The sequence below is a fragment of the Protopterus annectens genome, chromosome 3.part0, assembly GCF_019279795.1.
Source record: "Protopterus annectens isolate FY-2018-M chromosome 3.part0, PAN1.0, whole genome shotgun sequence".
Taxonomy (NCBI): Eukaryota; Metazoa; Chordata; order Ceratodontiformes; family Protopteridae; genus Protopterus; species Protopterus annectens.
Window position 1 is genome coordinate 1,838,844,683 of NC_056731.1, and position 21,776 is coordinate 1,838,866,458.

The 21,776-nt window shown below is 42.0% G+C and overlaps 1 protein-coding gene across 1 annotated transcript in view; it reads left to right on the forward strand.

Annotated features, from left to right (window-relative positions):
• LOC122797094 overlaps positions 1-21,776 on the forward strand; it is a 625,096-nt gene that overhangs the window by 213,613 nt on the left and 389,707 nt on the right. Inside the window, exon 6 of the mRNA XM_044065887.1 lies at positions 4,445-4,555. Coding sequence (XP_043921822.1) covers positions 4,445-4,555 — 111 coding nt within the window. The remainder of the gene's footprint in view (positions 1-4,444; positions 4,556-21,776) is intronic.

A 21,776-nucleotide genomic window follows, 5' to 3' on the forward strand; every position in this document is an offset into this window, starting at 1 on the left:
GTTCCCCCACAGCTGCAGGCCACGGTGACCATGGATGCCTCCCAGATAGGGTGGGGGTCATTATTTTGGGAGGATGGTCCAAGGGACCTGGTCTGCAGATGAGTTGAACCAGCACATCAGTGTCTTGGATATGAGAGCTGTGCTTCTTGTGTTGCAGGCATTTCAAGCTTCTATCCCTCTGGGAACAGTTGCAATTCTATCAGACAACATATCAGTGGTCTGGTACATAAGCAAACAGGGAGGAACCAGTTCTTATCCTCTATGTCAAGAGGCTGTCAGAGTGTGGCAATGGGCGATCTCCTCCAAACTTTTCTTATGGCAACACACATTCTGGCGAAATCCAATGTGGTAACAGACAAGTTGAGCAGGTGCATTCTCATGCCTCACGAGTGGTCCCTCAACCAAAAGGTAGCAGAGGACATTTTCCACAGATGGGGGCCAGCTTTGCTGTGACCCTTTTGCTTCTCCCCTGAACAACAAATGCAGCAACTACTTTGCCCTGATCCTCCCACAGGGGGAGTCCCCGAGGGATGCTGTTACGCATGATTGGCCCCTAGGTTATGCCTTTCCCCCACTTCCCCTGATCTCCAAGTTCATTCAGAAAGCAAGCAGGTTGAAGAAAACAGTAATCCTCATTGCTTCATTCTGGCCTCGTCAAATTTGGTTTCCCTTTCTTTGGCTTCCTCTTCAGAATAAGCCCTGGATTCTGAAAAACTTTCTGGAGCTGCTATCACACCCGACAGGAATGATTCATCCCAGCCTCCACAATATCACGCTGACAGCTTGGTTTCTCCAGTTCCATTAATTGCCAGACAACCTGTGCTGTCCTCACCAGTCAAACGTATTTTATTGTCTTCTCATACATTGTCTACCCAAAAACTGTACAAATTTAAATGGAAAAGATTTATAATTTGGTCTCAACAGCATAATATAATTACTATTACAGCCCCTGTTCACTTTGTCTTTGATTTTCGGGCTCACCTTTTTAATGACGGGATGTCTACCTTTACAGTCAAAGTTCAGTTAGCGACTATTTCTGTTTTCTATGTTGGAGAGGATAAATTTCCCTAATTTCCCATAAACTTTACAAAGCCTTCTTAAAAGGGAACCTGTTGTTAAAACCACCTTGCAGGGATCCTTCTCCCCATGGACATCAATTTAGTACTACTTATATTGTACAATAGCCCTTTGAACCCACAGCCACCTGTGATATTAAGTTTCTTTCCTGGAAAACTGTCTTTCTAGCAGCAATCACATCGACAAGGAGAATTTCATAGATCCAGGCCTTATACTTGTATTCTCCTTATCTGTTTTTTTCACAAAAACAGAATCTCATTGTGTACCAGTCCCTCCTTTCTCCCCAGAGTTCTTTCTCAAACCAGTATCAACCAATCTGTTCATATGCCTGTTTTATTTCATAACTTTAGCAACAAGGGTGAATATGTTCTACACTTGTTAGATGTACATAGACAGTTGCGATTCTGCCTTCATAGAACTAAAGAGTTTCGAAAGACAAACCAGTTATTCATTGCTTTTGCTGGCCCTAAGAAAGGCTCATCAGTCTCCAAGGTTAACCTTATCAAGATGGCTTTCTGATTGCATTTCCTTTGTTTACACCTCAAAAAGTATTAATCTTCCTAAGGCCATCCGAGCTCACTCCACTAGGGCCATGGCCTCATCTGATGTTTTTCAAACTTATGCTTCCATGGATGACATTTGTGCAGCAGCTACATGGTCTAACCATCATACTTTTATCTCTCACTATAAGTTGGACATGGTCTCCCAGGGAAGGGCCTCCTTTGGTTTGATGATTCTGAGGAACATTCTTCCTTGAGTCCACCCAGGATATAGGGATTTATTTATTTATTTATTATTTTATTTAACATTTGTTTACTGGGAAAGTCTGACTTGGAACAAAGCCAATTTTCAGCAGAGGCCTGGGGAGAAACACTCTAGATATATGTCTTTGTAACGTGGGAGGAAACCGGAGCACCCAGAGGAAACCCACACAAATGCAGGGAGGACATGCAGACTCCCACAGAAGGGAGCCGAGAATCAAACTGGAGAACCTCTTGCTGTGAGGCGACAATGCTACCGCTGCAACACTGTGCCGTTCCCAGGAAGCTGGGGACTTTGTCCAGTCTGTGAGGAGAAGAAAAAATTGACAATATCAGATAAAGAAGTTATATACTCACCATAATGTTCCATCTGTATTGTCGATTTTTTTCATCTCTCCTCACATTCCCCTGGTTGAATAAGAAGTTTTTACAATCAGGGCATATGTTTTTATCATTGTCTCTGTAGAACCGGCATCTTCAATCATCTTTCACTCTTTACTTTTTATTCCAGGGTTTATTGCCAGTGTGCATGATGGCAAACAGGATCTGAGGGAACAGGGAGAGCTGCATTGTGGGTAAGAGGAGTGTCCAAGAGTTCTTTAGTTTCCACGAGTTTAGTAGTGGCTGAGTCAGATCCAAGGTTCGGGTCTGTGACCCATCTGAGGAGAGATGAAAAAATTAACTTTACAGATGGAGTGTTAATATTGAGTACATAACTTCTGTTTTTGGTGCATTTCTGAACAATTCTCCTTCTTCAGATCACATCCCTTTTCTTACATTGTTCCTTCTGCAAAAAAATACATTGTCCTATTGGGTGTTGTTAATATTTTTACAGTGCTTTAGAGGACTAGGTTGGCATGGTAGAGGATAACTTTGAGAGATAGAGGTATTTAATGGTTAGAGTTATGCAAGGGCAAAACCTACATCTTTATTCATTCACATTACTTTGGTAAGCCTAGCATAGCCCTAACAAATTTTAAAATGTTAATACCAGCCCTGTTCTTAATACTTATCTGTACAGGCAGAGAGTTACAGTTAGACCAGATGCCTGAGCTATGACTGAACCTTCAGTCCTACTGCACTTAGGTATGTTTATTTAGTTATAGCCTTGTATGTTTATATATATGGGTATATATTTGTGCATTTATACTTATTATATACTGTTGTCTTTATAAGTGCATTTATCAAGCTTCATTTTAAAGGTATGTGTGGGAATGATGTTATATTATCTTCAAATGCTGCTAGTTTTTCTTTTTTAAAAAAGAAGGGTTGTGGTTCAATTGGTTTGTATGTTCTTAATCATTTTTATTTTCTTATTGGCTGATTAGTTTGGGGTGTGCTATTTAAATGAAGGTTTTACCGACTGTATTTTATCTTGATAAAGTCTTTGAATGCAGAGACGAAAGCACTTGATTTTGAGCTTTTTATTTTTTTGTATTAATAAAGAGTGAATTGTGAGTATTTTAATTTTCATTTTGGCTCGTTCCTTGGTCCCTGATCTTTTAGATTGGCTACAGCACGTAAGTCATACCTACTCACAGATGTAGTCTAGTCTAGTAATAACATTAGCTATAATTCTGTCCATTAACCCACCCACTTGTGTTGGTTAGTGTTTGACCATGTTTAAGGATATAAATGAAATAAGCCCAGAGTTTTGCTTCAGACTGTCTTCCTAAAAGTAGCCCTTCCCTAAGGCTTAACGTAATTGTAGTTGTAGATCTCCCATTCTGAAGGCTGGCATTAGGGCTATGCCTAAACTAAACAGGAACTTTCTTTTGCACTGGCTTCTTAACTCTAGATGTATGTTTACCTAGAATTGTGATGTGGATGGAGAGGCCAGGCAGGGAAGGGGATAATTTAAGGGGCATGGTCCGAATGCCTCTCCGGGGAGAACATGGAGTTTGCATGCAGTCTGAAGCACAAAGTGAGTTTTGGTCACTCTGGTGGAGAATGGAGAGATTATATCTTATACATACTGTGGGGAGAGGGGCTGGGCTGCTTGTAGACAATGCTCTTTATGGAAACGAGGGACATCCTGTGCTGCAGCCTATTGCACATCTCCTTTCTAGTGCCTAACCTGGTGCATGCTGTACTGTGTCAGGGAGTAAGCAAAAACAACAAACCACCCCTGATGACTCTCACCTGGTAGGTAACAAATGGATTGATTGACTGAGAGAGGGTCTGATGGTTAACAGGCATTGGGGTTCAAAAAGTTTCCAAAAAAATGTCTAGAATGCAGATGTAACTGGCAGTACTATGCTGTACATTACAAACTTTTATTTTTCAGATTTGAATTAGTAACCAAAGTGGATTAGTAAGCATATTATTATATTCTTCTGGCATTAAATAACCATTTACTTGGCAATATAACTATGATATAATCAGAGAATAGTGTAAACTATCTGTAGCATCCCTCCTTATATCAAGTGATACCCTTTAAACCAGATTTCACAAATACCTCAAGTCCTTGCCTTTCAAAATCTGTGTGCTACTTTTGGTTCTTAGAGATTCTGTGTAATGCATTACTTGAATAGTACAAGTAATTTTATTCCTGACTTCATTATTTTTGACACTAATCTTTTTTATTATTATTTTTTCTTTTTTAGCACCTGAATTTACTGTGGAGCTCACAGACCAAGTTGTGACCTTGGGACATTCATTCACTTTAACATGCAAGGCTTCTGGACAGCCGCCCCCTGTGTTTCACTGGTTTAAAGGTATTTGTGGTTACAACTGTACTAATCTCACATGAAATCCCATCTTTACTGTGTCAGTTATAGTGCTGTGATTTATCTGTAGAAGATTAATGCTTGTAGAAGATGGCATCTTTTGCTTGTGGCACATGAGAAAAATATTTACTACAATACATACAGCAAAATAATTTCAAATATTCAGTTGTCAAGCTTGCAACAGACTCATCCTTCAGTTCAGTATATGAGTATGCTAAATATAATCAAAAGGCAAAGTTGTTGAAACACCAAAGATCACAATAGAGATCGAAAGTCAAAACACCTTAAAACACATAAAAAAACTGTTTATTTTGCAGAAGGATATGTCCCCCAGCATCCCCCACATTGGGAGCTGTGCCCTCCACACTCCCTACTACTTATAGATATACCAGTTCTGAGATTGCACTACAGTATTGAAAGGACTCTATACCACAAACTCCTACATAGTGATGTCATCATTCTGCGATCATATGACTAATCAATTACTTGTGCTGGCATTAACGCAACTAACTGGGTACTTTCCATCATATAGGTGTGTGTGTGTGTGTGTGTGTGTGTGTGTGTGTGTGTGTGTGTGTGTGTGTGTGTGTGTGTGTGTGTGTGTGTGTTTGTGTGTGTGTGTGAACATCCATTCATGTAATATGCGTAACACATATTCGCAAATGAAGCTCATGACTACCATTCTGATTTTTAAGGTGACGCTTATTCCATAAATTTGGAAGATGCTGTATAATGCATTTTCCTTGTTTTCCCGCATATTGATATATGTTTTTACTATCAGATTCTTCAGTCTGATGTTAGGCCTTATTGAGGTATAAACTGGTTCTTGAACTAGATGTTGTAGCCTATCCTTGCATCTGTAAATATGTATATGTTTTTTAGCATGTCATTGTATTTGTAAATATGTTTTGTTCATTTCGTAAGTGATCCTATTCACCTGGGCTGTACCTGCAAATGATCCATTGAGATCAGTGCACTACCCATGTAAACAAAAATAAGTACATTTCAAATACAGATTACAAAACCTTTTGAGGCATTGTCTTATAGATGAGACAAGGGTCACTTCTATGTTGTATGTAAGATAAATGATATAATCATTTTTTAATCATTCAGAATAGTTCAATGTGTTCTTTGAGGAGACTACTTTTGCAGTGACTATTTTCAAAGAAGATAGTACAGTTGTAGGCAAATATGCTTTAGTAGATCTTCAGAATATTAGTATCCACTCTGGATTGCAACCCACCACACCCCACTTATTGAAATACAGTTTCTTATTCTAAGCAGTTTATTTATAAGAAGGTTTTTAATGAGATATTTGAGGCTCAGTTTTCATAATGTTAACAGATTCACAGGCTTATCATTTTATTTTACAGATTGTAATTATTCAGTTTAATTGACTTATTCCTCCTCTTTCAGTGGATGCTATTTACTTTTCTTGACTGAATAGATATAAACTTATTAATCATTTCTTATGTATCCAGACCTTTTCAGTAGCTTACATTGATGCATACTAGACTATTTCTCTAAAATTTTCAGACAGGCCTGGGATTAAACATTTCATTAGGTAGTCACTTTTTTGTATATTCAGTTTCAGGATGGCTGATTATCAGGATAATTGTTTTACGAGTAGAATTTTTTATTTTATTTTTAAAATAAAATAAAAAATTCTACTCATACAATTATCCTGATAATCAGCCATCCTGAAACTGAACATACAAAAAAGTGACTCCCTAATGAAAGGCCTTCGCTGAAGGTTGGGCGTCGGGCTGGCAACTGGGCACCATAAAAAATCTACTGCCAATCATTAGTGGACCGGAGTTCCGCTGTGGCGACCCCTAGCTGGGAAAAGCCAAAAAAGACAACATTTTATTTTATTTTTGTTTTTAAAGTATGTTCCCTCAAACCCTCTTTGGAAGGAGGTGGAATCTGGAAGTAGTTATTTAAGTTGCAGCATACTGATAAATTGGGATCTTGAGACTAGGGAACAAAATGATAAACATAATCAAAGGCCTAGTATGACCTTATGAACCTATTGGTAAGTAATTGTTGACAAAGAGATCTGCATATTGGCCAGAATTTATAAACACTCAGTATAATGCTTAGCACAAATTAGCACATGCAGTGACAGCACCCAGGATGTGGACAATTCAGAGACTTGTGTATTATTGATGTGTAGTCTGAAAAATATTTCAGTATGCAGTAAATGCAAATGATCACATTATGATATGGAAATATATTTATGTAGTTATTTAACTGTTTGTTGACCTGGTAAGTGGGCTTGTCTGTTGACCCTTTTCAACCACGACCCAGGCTGCATAAAGTAGACCAAATATACAGTGAACAGAGGACAAAATTTAAAGTGGAGTTAATACAGAGCAAATAAAAAGTAAAGGTGATAAATACAGAGCATGAAACACAAACTGAGTTAAAGTATTATCAATAGTGACATATATGTGGTAAACAATCATTGCATTCAATTTATATACACAACTGACAATATATCAGATGTACAGCAAATTGATAAGTAGTTATCCACTGTCCCTATAGCATGTAAAGCTGGATTACTTCATGAGATGTCTTTTTATATTCTTTTTAAAAATCTTTTATAGTGGGTATTGATTTGATATTGCTAGGCAAGTGATTGCTTTATTTTTAAATGTTAGTCTAATCAGAGTAATATCATTATGCTGATTGTTTCTCAGGGAATAGGATTGTTCCCTGAATTGTAGTTAATTTCAGAGAGGTGGATGGTAGCCTAAATTTAATATTTTAAAGAAAAGGCAGTTGAAAAGATAGGAAGGCCTGTCAGTTTAATTTCAAAGAGGTGGATGGTAGCCTAAATTTAATATTTTAAAGAAAAGGCAGTTGAAAAGATAGGAGGGCCTGTCAGTTACAGCTAGCCATTTTAGCTGCTTAGTGAGGTTGCAGTGGTGGATCTGTGATTCTGCTAGGAAGGTGAATCTGAAAATTTTGTTTTTAGTAGTCTAAACCCTTTTTGTGTTGTGACATAAATGTAAAGTGAGTAAGGGAGGACCATATATCCTAATTTAGAAAGGAGAATATTTGAACTGTTGCTGTCCTGGCTGTAGGAGATAGAAGATGAGAAATCTTGTAACATAGCTTTAGTGGGGAGAGTGCTTTATTAGTAATGTTGTCAGTGTGGGTTGTAGAAGAGAGAGAGTAATTAAACGTTAACCCACTCTCAGCCTTCTGATTCGTTAACCCTCTCTCAGCTTTCTGATTTGAAAGCCTGCATTTGCACTTGTTTCTGTCCTGTAACTAATCTAGTGCAGATACAGATTCTAAGTTTTAGCACTTAAATTTGCTTATTCATGCTCAGCACTTGTTCAGAACTTGTAAGCACTAAATAAGCTACTAATTACTATAGCACTCAGCCTTCCTCATACCTAGAGGAAAATAGATGTTCATCGTGCATACAGCTGCAGTCATAACAGATGGGTTATCCTGCCATCAGGCGGGTCCTCGGTCGGCCGAATTCCAAAGTCTAGGTCCGGCGTCGGTTGTCGTCGCTTCTTCCCTGACGTCAGTGCGGCAGGGGTATAAAAGAGCCAGCCGATGCCATCTTCTTCAGTCTTTCTTGCCGCACGGTGCCCGAAGCAGAAGCAGTTTGCAAGTGCCGGTCGGCCAGCTCCTGAGATTTACGAAAATATTTCAGCCGAAGTCTTCTTGAAAGCTAAGTACCCCATTGGGGAAACTTTTCTTGCCTCAGACCAATGTCAGACAAAGTTAATAATTGCATTTCATGTGGGAAGCAAATACCGCATAAGGATTTCCACTCTTTCTGTATTCCTTGCTTAGGCTCAGACCACGACGTCTCGGCCTGCCGTTTTTGTGCTAGATTCAACAAACGCACTATTAAGTGTTGGGCAGAGTTCGCCCTTCACTATTTTGGTAAAAAATTTAATTATATTATGTCGTCGGATACTCCGACTCCAGTTTTGAGTAAAAGACGCAAAGCTAAGGACCGACATACGGGGTCCGCGACATCTACTGACACCACGCTAAGGCCGACTACCGGCTCTCCGGTTCTCAGCGAGGCGCCTACGCAGCCCCTGAGTACCGATGACACTTCAGTACCGGTGTCTTCAGTACCCGAGGTCGCAAGCTCCTCGGTCCCCATTCCAACTACAGATACCGACGCCACTCTTGGCGGGGAAACTCAGAGTTTAGACAGGCCTGCCATTTCTCAAGGTGTTTTCAGGCCTTCCTCCTTCTCTATTAAAGCTTTCACAAAATCTAAAGCAGCAATGAAAACTAAAAAACAGGGACCTCAGACCCCCTCTCAAGGCCCCATGCCTAAAAAACAGATGCTCAAAATGGCTGAGGATTTGATTACTCTTATCAGGGGTTCTCAACCCCCCTCGGACAAAAGGCCCAGATTAGAGGAAGACTACCCTTCCTCAGATCAAGCCTGTATTACCTCTGAACATTCTGAGGACCAGGACAATGCCTATTCTCCTTTTGAAGACTCTGATGCAGAGGAGTCTATTCCCTCGGTCTCCCCCCCTGAGGACTACTCTTTTGGGGAAACCCTACATACTTTGAGGGAACACTTTCACTGGGAAGGCCAAGATTACTCAGATTCCAAGAAAAGGCTCAGGGATTTTCTCTTGCTCCCCCAGCATAGGCCCCTGGCTATCCCTCCTGTTTTAGATATATTAGATGATGTGTACACAGAAGCCAGCCTCAACCCAGATTCTTTACCTCCAGCTCCTGTTAAACCACACAGGTATTACCGGGTTCCTGATTCACACCAGTTCCTATACAAAAGCCATACTGCTGACCCAGAAACTATTTCACAGGGTCCCAAGGGAATTAAGGTCTCTACTGCTAAAAACCCATTACCTTCAGAGAGAGATTCCAGAGCTTTAGAAAGGTGGGGGGAAAAGGTGTATACCTCGGCCACTTTAACCATGAGGGCATTAAACTGTCAGTTTCATATGTTAAAGTATCAACAGTTTTTGTTATCTCAGTTGAAAAGCAAAATGACACAACCAGAACAACCAGATTTAAAAGAGTTGCAGGATTTGTTGCATGGTGCAGAGCAAGTGGGTAAACATACCTTGCAGTGTGGTTTTGATGCTTTAGAGGCCTCATGTAGAGCTGCTGTTACAGGGTCTGTTATACGTAGACATGCTTGGCTCAAAGAGCAAGCCTTACCAGATCATGTCAAAGCTAAATTACTAGATCCACCTCTTCAAAAAGATGTATTGTTTGGTGCTAAAGCTGAGGAGGTACTAAAGAAAATGGAGGAAAAAGCGAGATCAATGCAAAGAGTGAAAGATTTCCTGCAGGTACAACCTCCACGTTTCAGCAGAAACTGGCCTTCAAAAAATTGGTCCTTTCCAGCCACGGACAGACCTCAAAGAGGCAGATACAGACGCCCGAGGGGTAGTGGGCAACCTCAAGGATCATTCAGAGCCAGACAATGGCAAACACCAACCCTAAGAGGTGGAGAAGATAGATCACAGTCATTCAGAAAGCAGACATAATGACTTCCCCCTTTACCTGCCAAGCAAAGCTTTAATGGCAGCACCTTTGGGCGGAAAACTGGCATTATTCTCAAAAAATTGGCATGTTGTCACAAAAGACAAATGGATTCTGGACATTATAGACAGAGGCTACAGATTCCACTTTCACACCCTTCCAAAAATGAGAGGCATGCCAAACCTGCCACAAAATCAAAGGGCAGAGGCACAAAAACAAATTTCAGCTCTCATGGACATGAAAGCTATTCAAGAGGTACCTGCAAAAGAACAAGGTCAAGGGTATTATTCCAGACTATTCCTGGTACCAAGGAAAGACAAAGATTGGAGACCTATTTTAGACCTATCCATCCTAAACACATATTTACAGGTACCAAAATTCAAGATGCTCACATTACAGCAGCTTCTTCCCATGCTGGGCAAGGAGTCATGGCTGGTAACATTGGACCTCAAGGAGGCATACCTGCATGTCCCTATCAGACAAGATTGCAGAAGATACCTCAGATTTCTTGCAGGTTCAACCCATTATAAATTCTCTACATTGCCCTTTTGCTTATCTACTGTGCCCAGAGTGTTTACGAAATGCCTGGCATCAGTAATTGCCTTCTGCAGACTTCAAGGAATACAAATATACCCATATCTGGACGACTGCCTGATCCAAGCGGACAGCAAGGACATACTTCTGAAACACCTGGTGTTTGTAATAAAACTGTTGAACTTTCTGGGATACACAGTCAACAAAAAGAAATCAAAACTAATACCCTCTCAAAAAATAATTTTCCTGGGTGCCAGCTTGAATACAACCACCCAGATGGCCTACTTCACGCCAGACAAACAAGGGCAACTATCACAATACTTCAGCAAAATGGCAACCTTCACCAGGCTGACTGTAAGGAAAGTCCTGCAGGCTCTGTGATTCATGGCATCTTGCATCCTTCTGATCCCATGTGCAAAGCTGCATATGAGAAAACTTCAGTGGTACCTAAAAAACTTATGGTCTCAACACAGCCACAGTTTGGAAACAATTATACCACTCATTCCATGTCTTCAAAAGGAATTTCAGTGGTGGGCTCAAGCATGCCAAAGAAACATAGGTCTCCCTTTCTGCGTACCTCAAGCAACTCAAATCATCACAACAGATGCCTCGGACTACGCCTGGGGGGCACACATGACAGATCAGTGCATTCAGGGAAAATGGTCCCAAAAAGAGAAGCACCTACACATCAACCAAAAGGAAATGCTAGCAGTGCAAAATGCTATTATGGCCTTCAAAGACCTACTGCATCCAGGCCAGTTATTGATAAGGACAGACAACACCACAGTGATGTGGTACATAAACAAACAGGGGGGAACTCATTCATACCCCCTGTGCAGACTAGCCATGACCCTATGGAACACAGCTCTAGAATTGCAAATCCAACTTCAGGCACAATTCCTGCCAGGGAAGGAAAACACACTGGCAGACAGCCTAAGCAGAAATATGACAGATCCACACGAATGGAAGTTGCATCCTCAAGTTTTCGCAAAGATAACTCAGGCATGGGGACAGCCAGACATAGATCTCTTTGCTACTCACAGAAATTACCAATTGAAAAAATTTTGTTCAAGGACCTATCATCCACAGGCCTGGAAAGTGGACGCACTTTCTTTCAATTGGACAACGTTGACAGTCTATGCCTTTCCGCCTCTTCCTCTGCTGCCCAAAGTTCTATTAAAAGCCAGAGCAGAGAGGCCGAAAATGATTCTCATTGCTCCAGATTGGCCAAGGCAACACTGGTATCCGCTCCTGAAGAGCCTGACACACTCCCCACCATGGATCCTACCTCTAGTGCCTCTTCTGTTGTCCCAGCACAACTTAAAAACTCTTCACAGCCAGCTCAAAACCCTAAATCTAGCTGCATGGAGAATCCCTTGATTTCCCAACAGACCCTCCTCTCCAAGGAGGTGCAGGATGTCATCTTGGAGGCCAGAAGACCTTCTACTAGAAAAGCCTACTCCGCCAAATGGAAACGATTTTGTGCCTGGAATCAGAAAAAGGGCCAGAATCCTTGGGTAATAAATTTACCTCAAATTTTACAGTACCTAGCTGAGATGTTAAACAGTGGACTTTTCTTCTCCTCCATCAAAATCCACGCTTCAGTCATTTCTGCACAATACAACACAGATCCTCCTTTATTCTCTCATCCTCTCTTAAGACAGTTCCTCAGAGGGGCAAAGAATATAAAACCCCCAAGGAAACCACCAGTCCCTGCTTGGGACCTCAACTTCATATTGAAAAAGCTGACCCTTCCTCCATTTGAGCCAGCTGCTTCAACAGAACTACAATACTTGTCATGGAAAACAGCCTTGCTTCTGGCTATCACTCAGCACGCAGGGTTTCGGAACTACAGGACCTCATGGCTGTGCAACCTTTCATCATTTTTCATCAAGACAGAGTTTCCTTACGAACCAACCCTACCTTTATGCCAAAGGTAGTATCCAGTGTAGCCCTGAATCAGACTATCCACTTACCTAACTTTTACCCTAACCCACAAAACAAAGGGGCAAGACTACTGCATTCCTTGGACATTCACAGACAACTTCGTTATTATTTGGACAGGACAAAGTCATTCAGGAAATCCGAGCAACTCTTTGTGTCCTATGCTACAGGTGCTCAAGGAAAGGCTATCTCCAAATAGGCAATCTCAAAATGGATAGCCCACTGCATACGCTTTTGTTACTCATTTCATGGAAAAGCTGTGCCTTCAAGCAGCAGATCCCACTCCACAAGGGCCACAGCTACCTCTGCAGCTTTCCTCAGGGGGGTTCCTACCAAGGACATTTTGGAAGCAGCCACTTGGAGTTCAGTGCACACTTTCTCCAAACACTACCACCTTCCACTTTACTCTAAATCTAGAGCGGGATTTGCCACAGCTGTCTTGCAGGGCATCCTTGCTCCTCCTAGTTCCACTTAGTGCCTGCCACCCCTACTTAGCTTTGGGATTCTTCCCATCTGTTATGACTGCAGCTGTATGCACGATGAACATAGTACAGTTTTGTACCTACCATAAATGTTGATGTTCGAGTGCTCATACAGCTGCAGTCCAGGTTTCCCCCCCTCCATCCCCTCTTAGGACAGGCCTTATGACAAACACCTTCTCATACAACCTATTTGGGGTATTCCTTTATGATGTATTTGCTTGCAACTACTGTTTTTTGATTATTCTATATTGCATGATTACATAAGTTTATGTTTTGCCTTCCTTCTGGGGGCACCTGACATCTGGGGCAAGAAAAACTGAAGAAGATGGCGTCGGCTGGCTCTTTTATACCCCTGCTGCACTGACGTCAGGGAAGAAGCGACGACAACCGACGCCGGACCTAGACTTTGGAATTCGGTCGACCGAGGACCCGCCTGACGGCAGGATAACCCATCTGTTATGACTGCAGCTGTATGAGCACTCAAACATCTACATTTATGGTAGGTACAAAACTGTACTTTTTTGTACTTACTTTTCTCACTTGCTTAGAGAAAAACAGCTCTTGTACTCAATTTCCTCACTTATCTAGGGGGAAAATAGTTTTTTATTCAGGCATGTCCAAGGGACAGCTCCCAGTGTTCTCTCCTATCTGATGAATCTGGGCATCTTGAGGCAATGTAGAAATTGCCTCATGTACACAGACAACCCACTCCTCCTACCACCCAGCACTACAACCTGTGAGAGATGCACTTATCTAGCCAAACTGTAGGTAAAGTTCTCTCCAACCAAGACTGAACTTGACAGTCATGAGGTGAAGGTAAACATTTGCACCACACCACACTCATCACATAGTCTCACTAAATCTACACCACCAAAATCCACACATAGTAACACAAAAACATTTGTGGAGGCTCTCAATAATAATCTGTCTAAGTAACAGAGACCTCCAAAGCAGAAATGCAAGCAACCTCCATCCCCCAACACAACCCAAATGACACATAGCCCACAGACTCAGTGTGCCACTCAACCACAGCCAATAAGGCAAAACAATGTACCCAACACACTAGTCATAGGTGACTCTATAGTCAGGCACACTGATGTCCCACGCACCAGGCTAAACAAGGTGAAGGTTACTGTCAGCTGCCTGTTGGGTGCCGGGATCTGCCACATAAACCACGCACTCAGGTCACTCCACAACAAGAACAAATATGACTGTCATTGTCCACGTTGGTGTGAATGACCTGAGATGAACCTCCCTGGACTACATGAAAAGAGACATGGAAGAGCTCTCCGATCTTGTAGCCCAGGTAGGTATGACCCTAGCCCTGAGTAGCATTCTGCCATCGCCCCAAATGATACTACAGTACAAGGACAAAATGATTGACTTCAGCAATTGGCTAAGCTTCTGGTGTCATTCTAAGGGGATCCAGTATCTGTCTGCTTGGGATGACATGGTCGACAGACCACGATGCTTTGCCACAGATGGCCTGCACCTGTCGCCCCTGGGATTCAGGATATTGGCTAAGGCTCTTGCTGCCCCTATAGTGCCTTTTTTAGGCAAGGTTCAAATAACAAATTCTCCACCGTAACAGGAACAGGCAAGCAAAAACTGAGGGTAATGCCACTCAATGCTAGAAGTCTAAATCTCAAAATGCACTCACTCGAGGCACTCCTTAAAATGGAGAACATTGATATCTGTGCAGTGACTGAGACCTGGTTGAAGGCTCCAGAGAGCAGCCCTGCACTACCAGGTTATAACTCATACCACACTTTTCGGCCATGTAACCTAGACCAAAACACCAAAGGCGGAGGTGTGACCATATTCATTAAGGATATCCACACCTCCAGGCTAGTTGCTCAGCATAATGCATCCGAGGTTATCCAAGTGCAACTAACTCTGGGCAAAAGTGCAATCCAGTTTGTAGCTTGCTACAGATCCCCCACCATGCCCCAGGATTCCCACTCCTCTTTTCTTGATGTACTGGAAAATATTAGGGTTCAACCAAACACCCTAATAATGGGCGACTTCAACTACCCCACCATTAACTGGGAAAACTACTCGTGTACCAACTCCTTAGCTCAACGCTTTCTGGAATTCATAAACTCCAATGCCCTGGATCAACTTACCCACACCCCCACCAAGGGCAACAATATCCTAGACCTAGTCATTACCAACATGAGTGACCGGTGTTCCACACCTGAAGTCAACTCCTCGTTGGTCCGATCTGACCATAAGCTAATCACCCTTGATATCCACATCCCGCCCCCACCCCCCATTAAGGTAAAAAAATTCTCCAAAGCCAACTTCATGCTTCTTAAGACACAAGTGGTGAACTTCATGACACCCATGCAGATGGACAATACAGTTACAACTGCTGAATCCTACACAAAATGAGCTCTATAAGCACTTACACGAGTGTATGGATCGTGCTATCCCAAACAGAACCAAGACGCTATCCTCCAAAAAAAGGAAACCAATCTGGTGGTCCTCTGCCATAAACAAATTGTACAACAGAAGAAAGAAACTGTTGCAAAAGAGAGTAAAGTCCCATGAGTGGAGGAGCTCCTTGGTCAGCCTCAGTAAGAAGCTGAGATCCCTTATAAGATCCTCCAAAGTTAGCTACGAAAACGAAATCACCACTGCTTCTAAGGACAACCACAAAGCATTCTATAGCTATGTCAGGAATCTTGATGGCAACACCCAGATCTGCTGTGAGTTACAGCACAAAGGCATGAAAATTACAGAACCAGCTGATATTGCCAACATCCTGGCAGATAGGTTCAGTGCTAACTTTACCCCCCCTCACCCCCTAAAGGGCCCATATCTGTACAGGAAGAATGCAGAGTCCCTGTAATGACAACTACGCAGGTAAAAGCTGCACTTTCTAAAGCCAAAAACACAGCATCCATGGGACCAGACAACATCCCAGGCTGCGTTTTACACAAACTTCAGAACGAACTGGCTCCCCACTTAAGCACCATGTTCAATAATAGCCTCACATCAGGCTTTGTGCCCACTGAATGGCGCACAGCAACAGTTATCCCACTCCACAAAGGGGGAGCCACTACTGATCCCGGGAACTATCGACCTATTAGCCTGATGAGCCTGGTCTGCAAGGCCATGAAATGTATCATCATGGAACTCATAAACAAAGACATTGGTAACCTCCAAACTCTGGATACCACCCAGTTTGGGTTTGTGAAAGGCAGATCATGCATCCTGAACCTGATCGACTTATTTGAGGCAGTCACCAAAGCTGTAGATTAGGGTAAGGTGGTTCATGCAGCCTATCTTGACCTCTCCAAGTCTTTCAACACCATCCCCCATTCCGGAATTATAGCTAAACACACTAAACTAGGTATAAATCCCTACGTCACAAGATGGGTTGCCAACTGGCTCACTGACAGAACCCACACTGTAAAAGTTGCAGACTCCAAATCTGACCTCAAAGCAGTGACAAGTGGAGTACCACAGGGTTCCGTCCTGGGACCTCTCCTGTTTGGTATCTACTTCTCTGAAGTACAGGCTAACACAGAAGGCCTCTAGCTAACGAAGTTCGCAGATGACTGCAAACTAGGAGCCATAGTCAAGTCCCCAAATGATGTGGACATACTACAGAAGGGCCTCTCTGAGACAGATGTCTGGTGTCAGAGCCATGGCCTCAAGCTCAATGCCAAAAAGTGCAGTGTCATCCCCTTTGGTAAAAACTCTGTACCCATGAACTACCACATAGGCAGCAATCTACTTAACACCGAATGTGTGATAAGAGACCTTGGGACCCAGGTGGACAGTAGTCTCTCCTTTGATAGTCACATCGCCACAGTAGTCAGGATTCCTTCTATGTGGCACACCTCATCATAAAAGGGTTCTCATCCAGGAAAAAAGAGGTCATTGTTCCCCTCTACTCGACACTCATTAGACCCATTATAGAATACAACTCCCCTTTTGGAATGTACCTCACAAGACATCTGCAGCAGCTGGAAAGGCCACAGAAGTACCTCACAAAGAGGATTACTGGCCTCAAACAAATACCCTACACTGACCGCCTCAAAAAACTCCAGCTTTACTCCGTAGCATTTCGCCTACTCCGAAGTGATCTCTGCCTAACATATAAAGCTATGCCAAACCCAGAGCTGTTGGACATGCTACACCTAAAGAAATCCCAATCCCTCCGAGCTACACACTCTAGGGACCTAAATCTTATCACCACAATAAACAGGACATGCTGGAGGGATAGATTCCTGTCCCAGAGACTTCCCATACTCTGGAACAGGCTACCCATCTTTGTCAAGCAAAGTCTTTCATTAGCACTCTTCAAGAAAAATTTTGATGAGTGGATGGGGAAATAGGAAGTACACCCCAGGGATCACTTCTGTGTCTCTGCTCGACAGTGACACAGGAAAATAACTTTCTTGGGTGGCATAAGCCAGGGAACCTTGTTGGCTAGGCTTACGTAGGCCGTTGGGCCGATAGCCTAGTACCTACCTATGAACCTAAATACTTGCATTCAGTAACATCTGGTCTAGTGTTACCCACAATGTCTTTGAGTAGTATGGTGGGTAGTTTGGCTGCATTTGGGGGGGTTATAAAAAGCATTAAATTGTTTTATTTGGACTGAGTAGCAGCTTGTTGGAATGTGCCCATTAGCAATGTTTAGTGAAACTCAATTGAACTTGTGTTTATAAAGTATCCAAAGCAAATGAGGCACACAGATTACACAGGTGATGATACCAAACGCGTCAGAGCACTTCAGAAATGCATAAAGCATGCGCACTGCACCACAGTGTAAACCTGTTTTAAACACTGAGGAGTTTTGGTGTACATCACTAACATGATAGGAGTTGCTATGGCTGTAGCCAAACATGTTGTTAGAGACCAGCCAGCTGAGCCAATGTTTGTGGTACTGTATACCACAGCTTCCATCCCATAGCAGAAGGTGCTTTCAGCACATTATTTGCAGGCACTTAATGGACCAGCAAATGCTGGACTAATACCAGTGGATAAGGACACCATATTGAAGCTAGTCGAATTGTGTCACCCACCAGCAGAATCAAGGGAGTTGTGTGGAATGCCAATCACAATAGACAGAAAGAAATGCATAGTATTAACCAGGGACCTTTCAGTGACCAAGAGGTGACAGATTATGCTTGTCATAAGCATCAGTCTCGTGTGCTATACTAGATCCTCTACATCTCTCTCTTGTTGCAGCATGTGGAGGGGTATAGCTGGTTCTTTATGCATAGTATTAACCAGGGACCTTTCAGTGACCAAGAGGTGACAGATAATGCTTGTCATAAGCATCAGTCTCGTGTGCTATACTAGATCCTCTACATCTCTCTCTTGTTGCAGCATGTGGAGGGGTATAGCTGGTTCTTTAGGAATGCAAAAGAGAGAGCCACCAGTATATGGGCATTTTACAGAATAGCCCATTTCTATGAAGTTCTGAGAGACGTAGACTTCACAAAGATTGCAGTTAAGTGCTCATCCGATCCACAGGGACTGAGATGCATCAGTAGGAAGCCTTTGTCTCTCCCCCAACTGCCAGATGATGTATATAATGCCCAGGGCATTATATAGAATGTATCCACATTCTACCCTAGCAGTTCACATAATTCTTATGTATGGCACACATTCAACCTCTACTACTACCAGTTTGTGTCAGGAGACTTCTCAAAGGGCTATCTAGTTTTTAGTTCCACACGTGAGTTACATTAGTTAGTATACACATATACCATGCATGTGGAGAGCAGGCCACGTATAACTGGATGACTGTTTTTTGTTGCAGGCAATGCCAGATTTGCTTTGGAGCTCTGGATGATAACTCCCATATGCAGCCCTCAGAGCACAGTGGAGAACGCATACAACACCAGCCATAGATAAATGTGTAACATCATTGAACATGTGTCTGAATAACAGAAGGGACACTTTTGCTGCCTAATCATATCAGTTAGGGTGCTGCGATATAAACTAAACACCTGTCAATCCTGACGCAGCTGGGAACATGGTAATCAAGAAATTTATTGGTATTTAGGCCACTGTAAATGGCCTGTTCACTGAAGTGCCTCTGTGCACATCTGTAGTGCCCTGATAGAGGAAAAAGATCCTTTTAAATTTCAATGTTAGCCATCTTGTTAACCAAGTTAATCTACTAGAAATAAGCGCCTCTTTTCAGTGGCAACACAAAAGCACTGTCAAGTTAAGTGACTTGTTCAGATTCATATAGTAGACAAATGGAGACTGTGAAAGTTAAACCTAGGACTACATGTTGAAGCCCTTTAGTACTGTATAACCTTAAGGCTGTGTGCTGAGCTGAGCAAAACTTTATATATGTGCTCAATAAATTATTTGTAAGTTTTTTTATTAAAATGTGAATCATGTACTGTGCACTTATTGCTTTTCTGCAAGTACATGATTTTCAGTTCCATTCAGCATAAGAAACTAACTGAAATATGTATTTATTTTATTTTATTTTATTTTACATGTATTGACCGGGAAAGTCCAGCTGGGCACAATGGCCCCTTTTCAGCAGAAGCTCAGAGAGAAAAGCTCTGGTACATGAAGCACAATCAAAATCTTTTAAGTTGTATAACGTTAGCAGTGTCAGGCAGAATACAATTAAAATAAATTTTATAATGTCAAAAGAGATAAGACAGTAACTATATATACAGTAGTAAGGCTTCTTATACTGATTAGATGTAGTCAAATAAATAACTATGCGGTGGGATAGATGTCAGTGCAGATTATTGAGCTATTTTCAAAGGGTGGCTAGCAAAAGGCTGTTTAAATTTTGAGATGTAAACGAAATTAGAGGTATAGGTAGAAGGTAGCTTGGGTGAAGACAGGGTAATAGTTGGTAACAGAGTAGAGGAGAGCAGAGGTACAGAAGAAGAGGAAGAAGAAAGCAGAGATGTTATATGTATCCTGCAGGTGTACAGCTACAGTCAGGATGTTGGGAGGTGTTCTCTTAGATGTGCTTTTTCAAGCAGCCGCATGTGGGAGGGCATTCCAGAGAATAGTTACAGAGTTGAATATAAGGAGGCTCCTGATGCATTTTGGGCTTTAGTGACAGAGAGGAGGAGGAGTTTGTCTTTAGAGTGAAGAGTTGTAGTAGGGTGGTAGTGTTGAGGCATGCCTTTTAGTGCACTTATCAGGGCAGTATATTAGAGTATGTGCTGGTAGTAGCTGATGTAGTGCAGATGATGTGGCCGTTCAGTCCAATTTAGTAGTTTAAGGACATAACAGTGATAAGTTCTAAAGGGGTGATTTGCAGCAGAACAAGCTTTTTTTATTGTGCCATCATTCCAACTTTGTTTTTGTGAATATTTGTAGGTTAATAAAGAGTAGGGAGGCATACAGTAGGGTAGGTAGTAGGAGGTTGGATTTTGCTATGTTTTTTCTGGTTCTGTTAGGCAGGATTTTGTTCTATACAAAAGGTCAAGCTTTTGGTAGTCTTTTTAATAACAATTTGGAAGTGTGGGTCAAATTTCAAGTTGTGATCAATTGGTGACTCCTCTTAGAGTTTGCTATTAGCTCAATCAGGGTGTTATTTATTGAAGTGATTTTGATTAAGAGTTTTACATTGAGCAAATGTTTTAGTGGTGAAAAGTAGAAGTTTTTTTTTGGGGGGGGGGGGTTAATTAGGAGCTGTGGGTTGTCTAACTAGGATTCTATGGATGTAGAGGATCCTTGAGAAATTTCTTGAAGATTTTGTAGATTAGAGGCTGTGCAGATAAGTGTACAGTCATTTGCATATTGTACAAAAGTGGCATGCCTGGAAGCTGTGTGTATATCATTCACAAACTTGTTAAACAGGACTGGTTAAAGTATAGTGCCTTGTGGCACTCCTATAGTAATAGTTAGAAAGGAGGAGAATTCTTGCTGTCATTTGACTGCTTGGAATCTATCTGTTAGGTAGCTATTAAACCAGGCAAGGGAAGAGAGGGAGAGACCTAAGGAGGAGTGTTTTAGTATTATACCATGACCCCCCCAAAACGTGCACGCTGATTGGCCAGCGTGCCCGTTGTAAATTGAGTTATACTAATGGAAAAAGGTCCGGTCGCCAGGACTTTTTTCCATTAGTATAACTCGTTTTTTTAAAACACTGTCTCGCTATGTTAAATGGGTTTAACATAGCGAGACAGCTTTAAAATAAGCAACGGATCTCCGTTCGCCCTCGGGACCAAACCACGCCAACCGTGGGTAAATTTAGCATTACCCACACCCAGGCGTGGGTTATTGCTATAATAGTTTATGATGAGAGATGGTGCTTAATGCTCTGGGCAGGTCTAGGAATAAGGAAGATACTATGTTTCTGGTGTTTCTGTTTTTATTAATGGTATCAGAAAAGTGAAGTAGGACAGCAGTGGTGCTATGGTGAGGATGAAAACCATGGTGTGTGGGGGAAAATATTGTTTATGGTAAGGTATTGCAGTAAATGGGAATGGATGCACTTTTCTAATATTTTAGATAATGGTGACAGGATGGCAGGTGATATGAAGTTGGGGTAGTCAGCAGAGGGGGTCCTCTTTTATGAAGAGGATCCTTTATGAAGAGGATGTATGTGTGTCTTCCAAATGGCTGGGACATGAGATTCTAGAATTAATCTGTCTATAAGTATAGACATTGGATATGACAGAGCCTCAGCTGCAATTTTTAGAAGTTCAGGAGGGGGGTTGTCTGTAGCATAGGTTGCAGTTTTTAGTTTTAGGCGATATTCTCTTATGGTGGTGGTAGGGACAGGT